This window comes from Patiria miniata, unplaced genomic scaffold (assembly GCF_015706575.1).
Source record: "Patiria miniata isolate m_02_andy unplaced genomic scaffold, ASM1570657v1 HiC_scaffold_19, whole genome shotgun sequence".
NCBI lineage: Eukaryota > Metazoa > Echinodermata > Asteroidea > Valvatida > Asterinidae > Patiria > Patiria miniata.
In genome coordinates this window covers 6,056,243-6,065,796 of record NW_024037057.1, presented here as the reverse complement: position 1 = coordinate 6,065,796, position 9,554 = coordinate 6,056,243, and the positions used below count along the sequence as shown (strand labels likewise).

The 9,554-nt window shown below is 39.3% G+C and overlaps 1 protein-coding gene across 2 annotated transcripts; it reads right to left on the bottom strand.

The window, feature by feature from the left end:
* Window positions 1-1,921: 1,921 nt before the first annotated feature.
* LOC119725521 (sodium channel modifier 1-like) lies at window positions 1,922-9,549 on the bottom strand. 2 transcript variants are annotated; one of them, XM_038196941.1, is made up of 7 exons: window positions 9,395-9,549; window positions 7,933-8,003; window positions 7,475-7,563; window positions 5,801-5,910; window positions 4,454-4,569; window positions 3,177-3,887; window positions 1,922-2,397 (listed from the first exon to the last, which is right to left on the bottom strand). In XM_038196941.1, the coding sequence occupies exons 1-7, from the start codon at window positions 9,443-9,445 to the stop codon at window positions 2,313-2,315; spliced, it is 1,233 nt and encodes a 410-aa protein (XP_038052869.1). In that variant the 5' UTR covers window positions 9,446-9,549; the 3' UTR covers window positions 1,922-2,312. The 2 variants fall into 2 exon arrangements, with proteins under 2 accessions (XP_038052869.1, XP_038052868.1); XM_038196940.1 differs by having other exon boundaries at window positions 4,454-4,575; window positions 9,395-9,547.
* Between the last annotated feature and the right edge of the window lie 5 nt (window positions 9,550-9,554).

Here is a 9,554-nt window from a genome sequence, read left to right as displayed (position 1 = left end):
ACTCATTCATCATTCTTTAATCAAGCATTTGGTACAGAACATACAGTTCGTACTGATATCCGTAACTATTCAGATAAGCGACGCACATTCTACACGTTCGTACAAAAATCGTCGCTAAGATGGGCGTCGTCCATTCGCTGTGTTTTGATTGGTCTGCATGCAACTAAACTTCATCTAGTCCACTGATAGTTAGGTAAAAATTTAATCGGAGAGCTCAATTATTAGAAACCTAGAATTTGTCATGATTTAAACTAATCCAAGCGTCATACTTAATACACTCTCGTAAAGAAAAAAACATTACGAAGCAGGAACAAATAATTATGTTCTTGTAAATCACATTTTCTTAATCATACAAGAACAAAATCCTGTGACCACAAGCTACCAACCACCCCCCCCCCGGCAAAAAACAACAACCTGGTATACCAGCATACCTGTGATTGCATCAGCTATTCAAACAGATCCAATCACTGCTAGCAATCCTTGATTCAGAGAATGAAGTCATGAAACAAGGACAAACATTGCGGGACACAGTTCACATGTCCATGGAGGGAAAATGATTAGAACAAGGCCTTGGGGGGGGGGGGGGAGGTAACGATGTTGGGGGTATTCTACACATATGTTGCTTTTCTACGTACATGTAATTACTTTAAATACAGCGTGCTCATTGAGCCTCGTGTGACTGACCATTCAATAGTGTTCATTGTAAGTTAATATTCCCTTCTCTTGGATTGGGTTTAATGAGCATGCCTGTCTGGGGCCCATGCTTAAAAGCTCTGCTTCTCAATGGGCCCATCTGCAGTGTCCCTAAAATATCACTTTTGTTGTATTATTTGTAATTCTTTTCTGTTTTGTAATTATTTCATGTCATTTATTGATTTGATACTGTGGAAAATAAATGAACCTTGAACCTTGTTATAATGATCCAAAGTGTGACTTTTTGGCTGTCTCTGTTATCTTGGTACTTTTTGATTTTCCATTCATGAAAATGAATTGGATTCAAAGGAATCTTTTAAAGGATTGTTTTTAGTAGTAGGGTAGTTTATTCTTTTACTATTATTCTTATTACTATCTATTCTTTTACTCCACCCGCCGCCTCAAAAGAGAGAGAGAGGGTAGTCTGCTATTCCTATATTGTATCATTGATGTAAGAGTAACTAGTGACAGGAACAAAAAGTGGACCCCAAATTTATTGCCTAGTGACCCCGTGTAGTTGAGTATAGACCTTGTGCATAAGGCCAAAGAAAAAAGTCTCCGGTTTCTGGTATGCGCGCGCGTCGCTGTAGCCATGCGCGTCGGCAAAATGAAAAAGTTTTTTTTTTCAATGAAAGATGATGTCTCAAAACCGCCAAACTCACTGGTTTGACTGGAATCGTGCTGCTGCACATTTTTAACGTGTTTTTAGATGGAGTTATGGTCGAGAATAAGCTTTATGTGGCCTCTCTAGACTCCCAATCCCATATAGGCCTATTTGTACTAAGTTTAGTCGGGCACCATTTGCAGTCATCAGCCGACATTTGAAGCAAAAAAGTCGGGTAAAAACCAAAAAAAAAGGCGCGTCGCCGCACCACTTTTTGGGCAAGCTCCATACCAGAAACCGGAGACTTTTTTTTTTGGCCTAACAGCCATCTTAGAGGGCAATGCCTTTGTTTTGCTGGGTATAGCTCCATGGGTATAGCCACGGCATAAACATGTTTGAGAACTAAGCAGAAAATGCAGGCGATGTTGTTGGCCAAAGAATGGAAAACCCTTTAGGTCATATATTATATATATTTTTTTAATACAAACTTTGTGTGTTTAAGAAAAGGGGATATGGGCAAATGACCTTATTTGGCTTCTGAAATACATGTATTATCATAATTATGCAAGTGCCCTAATATGTTTGTTTTTATGAAATAACATTAAAGGACTTCAAACACATTACTGTCTGAATGTTTGTGCTTCACTTTATTTCTATCAACGTATACCATAAATGTGACATCAACCATTATAAAGTCAATTTTACAGTGACTTCAACTGTTACAAGCAACATGATTTAACTGATGTTTTAAATGGCAAGTGATATTTGTGGAAGCTTATTTGTTCCAAGAATGCCTCGCCAAATTAATGGCATTTTTCAGCAAATAAAGACATTTTCTACAATAAGGCATGTATCTATAAGTTTAAGCTAAAACCCTCCTTCCTCCAAGTACATATATGTCAAAATCCACATATTGCCTTTTTTTTTTGAACAATCTTTTTTTCCTACAACTTTGAATTTTTTTTTAACAATCTCGGTCAAGTTTGCTAAAGAATAATTTATGAAATTGAATCATCTATTTGGGTACGTCTTCATCGGAATCAAACTCCACATCTTGGTCTTGCACCCAGCCTCCCTTCCAGTCTGTCTTCCAACCTGAACTGCAAAACAAATGAGAAAAACCAAAAACTCTTATCATTCCCGGACAGTCTGGTAGCTGTGCATCCTATTTCAAAAGTTTAAAGATGTTCTGTCTGTTCTCTTCAAAAAAATCGAGGTTTCTCTCCTTACAAAGTTTGACTGGTGTTATTATTGTTGCAAAGCATACTTGGTTGAAAGATAGTAAGGGGACTAAACTCCCTGTGAAATGATTCTTTCTGGCAAGCTGTCATTTAAAGAAAATCAACGAAAGAAGGCCTTTCCAACGGTGTGTCTTAAGAAGCACCGTTGGAAATTTGCGTTAGTAGTTTTTGTTTTGTTTTGCGAAGCGCGCGTCAGTGTTGACACAACGCACACGCGCGCGCGGTTGGTTTAATTTGTCGGATCGGTGCACGATATCGCATAGCTGCAATCGGCTCAGTGAGAATGTGTCTTGGACGCTGAATTCAGGCCCAATTCAAAGCATGATTCAGCAACTTTGGATTTGAAATCGAGATCCTAGAATGTTGTTTTTCTCGAAATATACAGCAGAAGCTGAGCTGAAACTTCATCAGGTTGGTAGTTCAGCACCCTTCTTTAGATTTTGAGCACTTTTGTTGCTTTAAACGAACAAATTGCACAAATTACAAATGATGGACTATATCTTTAAATGCTTCCATTGGAAATGCTGACTTATGAGCACACATGCATCCTCTGTAATATTGTATTCCTTCTCATTTAAACGGGTCAATGATCCCAAGGGCAGAATGCACTAAATAAAAAGGCAATATTCCCTAGTTACCTTGTGAGCTTGAGGTATTTCTCCCTGTCCATTCTGCTGGTGTCTTCGCTGACGCCGCTGGAATTCTTGGACCTGGTTGCTGATTTCGAGATCTTTTGAGAGCTCTTTAAGTCTTTGCTAGGAATCGGATGGGTTTGTTTTGTGCCTGGGTCACATTTGATATTGCCCGAAGCTCTAGCGCCACTAGCGGTCTCCTTTCCAGATGTACAAGATTGCAAAGCTGGTGGCGGTTTGGCAGTTCTAGACTCGTGTTCAGAAGTTAATGACATCTTTGTGTTTAACTGATTGTCACTCTGGGTGGTTGAGATTGTGACTGATTCGGAGTCTACATGTGCCTCATGTACTAGCCCCTTGTTTCTCTGACATTTTGGGATGTAGGGCTTCAACTGAAACAACGTCAGGCATCTCTTTTCGGTAACTGTCAAAGGTTCTGGCGGCCCATTTTGATCGCTTAATTTACTCAGTGAGTCTCCATCCGAAACATCATCTGTGTGTCCAATGGCATTGCTTGTCTTATCCCGACCCTTTGTATCATTGGAAGAGGGGCAATCTGCTGTCATCTCTGATTGGCTGATGGAGGAGTGAATCCTATTCCCTGGTAGATTACCGACGTGGGTTGCAGAAGTGGCTGGTCCCAGACATGATGAATCTTCTCGGAAAGAATTCTGTGACACTCTTTGGAAAAATGACCCTGTCGTCTTGCCCTGAAAACTGACAGTAAAAGATGCAAAACACTCAGCCTTATTGGATCTGGCACACAGGTGATTCTATAAATTTAGGGTTTAAGGTGCGACATTTCTCCTGTCCCTGTTACCTTGGAACTTCGTAATTTGCCTTTCAAGTATCATTAAAAATGACTTCAAACAATTTTGTATATATTGGGTAGGTAGTTCGCTAGTCATAATCACTCTTGGAGGATGACTTTATTAGGGAGTGTATCAGAATAACAAAAATCATAAAAGTTAAGAATGATTAAGAATGACCTCAAACAATTTTTTATTTATTGGGTTGGTAGTTTGCTAGTCATAAACACTCTTGGAGGATGACTGCATTAAGGAGTGCATCGGAATTTAAAAGAAATCATAAAAGTCACATGTAACAGGGACAGGAAAAGAAGTGGACCCCAAATTTACAGAATGACAAAAACACTATTCAGTGTATTTAGTGAGGATTAAAGGGATCTGTCAGTTTTTCACTGTCAGTAAATTGTCTTGTACACTGTATGGAAATATCCTGGCCAAACTCATTGCCAAAGTGTCCATCCCTTTAACCTTTACCTGTGACTGCTGCTCTCTTGTTTTCTGCTTGGTCCGCCGTAGCCTTTGTAAGGAGCTGCTTTCAGCAATGCATGATGGGTAGCTTTCCTGGTCTTCGTCAAAAGTGGTGCAACATCTTCAACCTTCAAATAAAACATCGTAGATTTCCTGAAAGTTTTTCAAATGTTTTTCGAAACCTTTGCTCCAACTCCTGTGGTTTTCTTCCATAGAACCTCCTGGAACCTCCAAAATTCACAATTTATCTGAAGCCCAATCTCACAAAGTTAGGAGGGAATGTGAAATTAAACAGGCAGCAACTCCAGGTTTACCTCACGTTTTTTTTGCGGTTTTATGGGATTTTGTGGGGTACCTCGAAGTTAAATCTCGAGTTACCGCTTGTTTAATTGTGCATTCTTCCCTAATAAATGCTGAGGTTTTACCTTCTTCCACCCCAAAATCCTCAACAACCTCTTGATGGGTTTTCAAGGATCGGGGAAGGTTGCAGTAAAATAATTCTTACACATTCCTCTACATTTCTTTCAAGCTTCTTCCAGTTCTTACATTATCAACTGTCCACAATTTACTTTCCATCATTCCAATAACTGTGGCTGGAATCTACCTTCTCTTTCTTACAAAATCCTTCAAAACTTCCCGATAGATTTTGAAGGATCTCGGAGGGTTGCAGTAAAATAATTTGTACACGTCCCTTCACAATCTTGCAATCTTATTACATTTCTTACATCATCCACTTTCCATAGTTTATTTCAATTATTTAATTAACTCTATTCCCAAATGCTCCAAAATCCTCTTTGCAAAATGGAGGATTTTGCAGGATTGAGGCTATATGGCAAAAATGTGTGACTGATTTTAGAGGATGCACTACATCAAGGTCTTGGGCAGAGCCTTGTGTTGTTTATGCTCAGCCGTGCATACATTTAGGCCTACATTATGCTTGAAATCCTCTGCACCGTTCCAGGATGTCATTGGCTTTGCTTCAACATATTGACAGTGATTGCTGGAGGATTTTGCAGGATTGAGGCAGCGGTCACCTCTCCAAGGACCACATTCAAGTAATAATGAAGGAGTTTGCAGGATTGAGGCTCAATGCAATTTTTTTACATAGAGGCAATTGGAGGAATTTGCAGGATTGAGGTTGCATCCTAGCAAAAAAAGCCTTGGGAGTTGGGGTTCATAGTAGCTGGCATCTACCTTTTTCCTTCTGCAAAACTTCCATGACCTCCCGACAGATTTTCAAGGATCTAGGATGGTACGTGGTTTAGGGTAAAAGACTTCTTATCCACCGTTCTCATCAAATCGTTGAATATTCTTTACAAACTTGTTGTCTTGTTGGTCGAGCCATCCACTCACCTCTTCCAGTGAAGAATTGTTTTGTTCTTGATTCATCAGGTACAGATGCTGTTTCCTCTTCTCGACTTCTTTCATCAGATGTTGTTTCTTCGCATAGTAACTCTTCACATCTATAAATGGTACAAAGATTGATCAATCATTATCAAGCCAATTGTGTAGATGCTGAGAGGAGCAGGTATGTAACTGGGCAGTCACATACAAAAAAGAGGAAATTTAAAGCTTTAAAAGAAAACAGAAATCTGATTCTGAGCTGTTCCTAGGAAAATTTGCAAATGTGTTGACTATTATGGGATGAGCAGAAAAAAGCGGAACCCAAACCCCAAAAATTATATTTCATATTTAAACAAATATGTAGCACCAAAAATAGTAATGACTGGAAAGCCAATTTCGTAAGCTACTTTTAGATGAAAAAATTACTGAAATTGCTCAATTCGTTCAAAAGAATATCACCATTTAAACACAATGACCATAAAACCTCTTTCATCCAAAATGCGATTTCAAGAATTGTTGTCACAATTGTCTTCAAACATCACCAGCGATAAAACCAAAGTTTCAAAGTTAAAAAATATTCAACAAAGTCCTTTTGAAGGCCCATCTTTTAAAAAAAAGTGGATTTTATAAATCATATTGTTTGCCTAACCAGGGTTGTTATTAAATAAAGATAATGTGTACTACAGTTGTTGACAGTTGTTGAAACGAGTATTCTGTGTCATTTCCTTTGTTGTTCCAAACAGTCAGAATACACAATAATTTATTTTGGACAAAACAGGTTTTATTTAGGGTCATTGCGTTCAAATGGTGATATCTCTGAACGGATTGAGCAATTTCAGTAATTTTTTTTTCATCTAAAAGTAGCTTATGATATTGGCTTTCCAGTCATTATTTTTTTTGGTGCTACATATTTTTTTAAATATGAAATATATTTTTTGGGGTTTGGGTTCCGCTTTTTTTAAATCACCCTTTATAAAGCCAATGTAGTAGCTGTTCTAGTTTTCTGTTCCGAGTGTTTTGCCAGTTGAAGCAACCAGAAAGCATGTGCAATAATTAGGATTAAAACTAGATCTCTCTGTATATGATGCATTGCACACATTTGTTTTTTTTTTGCCCAGGAGTTTAATGGGATATGTTCTATCCCAAGTTAAAGTACAGCTTATGTGACTGGAAGTCCTACAGCAAATATTTACATTAGTTCCTGTTAACCCCCCCCCCCCCCCCCTCTTCACCAAAAAAAGGACTTCATGGTTTCCTGGATTCATTTGGTACCAATAAAACAAACGCAGTGGCTATTGTTACGGCAGCCGTAATACATTTCCCATTTTCTATCGTTACGGTAGACTGCAACTTTTATAAAAACATGAGAAGAAACTATATAATTAGAAGGAAAAAGTGAATTTGAACGTTATGAAATTCGGACTTTATTTCCCTTTAAAAAAAAATCCTCCAAAGCCTCAGGTTAGAAAAGGAAACAAATTTGAATGCAAAACTGAGTTGCGAACCCGCAACCTCGCGGTGCAAAATCCTACCCTCTATCGACTGAGCTGTCGCACTGCTCGATAACACGTGGGGAAGCAAATAATTATATACCTGCGTGCGTATCAAAAAAGTATCGTAGAGGGCGCTAAACAACGGCTGCCGTAACGATAGCCACTTCGTAAAACAAAATTTCAGACTTACAACTCTGATGCTTCTTGCCTTGTCGATGCACTAATAGCATGGCTATCGTGTCCAACACAGGCCGATGGTGACAAACTGTGCAGGCATACCTGTATTAAAAGGGTGAACTTTGTGATCTTCACATTAAAATAGACGTTACTTGGAAGTAGAGTTTGCAAATGATGTGAAATTTGCACAGTTGCTAGTCAATAACACGTACTTATTATGACCGTTTTTTTAATGAAATGGTGGAGTCACATATTTTTTTAATATTTTCTCTCATTCAGTCACTTTATTTTTGACTCACCCTGGAGTGCGCTTGCACTGTTGACAGGTTTTGTTATTTAAATTCAGTGACAATGAAACTACATTGGGGCTACTCATGCGTATCGCTGAGGGACAAAGTCAAAGACCTGTCCACAGCGAGGGCGCTCCGTGCAAGCCCTCTATTGTTTGGCCCTACATTGAGTACTTGTTACCTTCCATTACTCATCAGGAATGCTTCATCCTCCGGTACATCATCGGCCAGAAGGTCAGATACGCGGCGTTTCTGAAAACAAAAACCCAAGAAATCCTTCAAATTCATTAAAATATTAAAAATGAGGAAATCACTATAGTATTACTGTCACGCCCCAACTATCGCATCTGTCCCAACTGTAGTTCCACAGTTGGGCTGGCCCAACTATAGTTGGGCCTGTCCCAACTATAGTTGGGACGGTCCCAACTGTAAGTTCCATTGTTGGGCTGGCCCATCTATAGTTGGGCCACTCCGATCTTTTTATTTTGCGGTGTCCCAACTATAGTTTACATTGATGTACAACTGTAAAACGTTCCCTTCAGCTCTGATACACGTCCGACTTTACTGGGGACCACTGAAATTAGTTATTGATGGGGCGAATCTATAGTTGGGCCACTCCAATCTTTTTATTTTGCGGTCCCAACTATAGTGTACATTGTTGTACGATTATAAAACATTCCCTACAACTCTAATACACATCTGACTTTACTTGGGACCAATGAAATTATCTATGGGTGGGGACCATCTGTAGTTGGGCCACCGCAATATTTTTATTTGGCGGTCCCAACTATAGTTTACATTGATGTACGACGACTATAAAACATTCCCTACAGCTCTGTTACATACTGTCCGACTTTACTTGGGACCTTTGACATTAGCTATGGGTGGGGCCCATCTATACTAGTTGGCCGGCCATGGCAATGAATTTTGCAAAATGTTGCTGGACAATCAACCCAGCAGCTGGACAACTCATCCAACTAGGCAGTACCACGTGACCGGCCAGCCTTGCGGCATGCATGCACGACGAATACACGGTGCCAGCGCCGCGGAACATTTAATCCAACAAGATCTATCAAGCATGAATTATCCGGCGCAACTCCAGTCCTAACTATAGTTGGGCCGACCCAACTGCCGCACTATAGTTGGGACAGTCCCAACTATAGTTGGGACCGATGCGATAGTTGGGGCGTGACATTTACTATTACTAGGCCAAGTACAAAATAATCCAGTTTCTCAAAAAACACCATCACGAATCTATATATTTATAACTGCCCTACCAACCAGACTGCTTTGGTAACAAAATAGGAAATGTTTCTCAATCTCCATGATCTCACAATCACATCTCTCAGTCCCAGATTCATATCTTTTCATCATTTTTGCAGTAATTCACTACACTATCTCAGTAACTGACCTCTATTGAGATGACATAGGCCTATGATAAAAAAAGGTGGTGGCGAGGAATGTAACATTCTTTCCTGACAAAATTTATTCCGAGGATAAGATTTATTTTGAATAAATGAGCTGAGGTAACCTATTTTGTCCGGATTCTGGGCCAAATGCATTCATAATGTGCAAACAAATGGGATCATTTTTTATTTGGCAATTGTTAAAGGTCATTAATTTAGGTAGTTGGTGGTGCTTACTTTCAGCAAATTTAGCTGACTTTGGTCATCTCCCTCTCTTTTAAACGACATATTTATGGACAAAGTCTAATCTTCCCCATTCAGTATATTTTGTTCACAAAATGAATTGGACTGTTCTGACTCATCGCTGCGTCGCTGGGCGCGGCCATGTTTTACCCAC

Bases quoted from the DNA above. Each gene is read 5' to 3' on its own strand.
- LOC119725521 (XM_038196940.1), bottom strand. From the start codon at position 9,445: ATGTCGTTTAAAAGAGAGGGAGATGACCAAAGTCAGCTAAATTTGCTG. The intron at 5,911-7,474 runs GTAAGTCTGAAA...TACCATTTATAG, and splicing joins AGGCAAGAAGCATCAGAGTT to ATGTGAAGAGTTACTATGCG. The intron at 4,576-5,800 runs GTGAGTGGATGG...TTTTATTTGAAG, and splicing joins ACAATTCTTCACTGGAAGAG to GTTGAAGATGTTGCACCACT.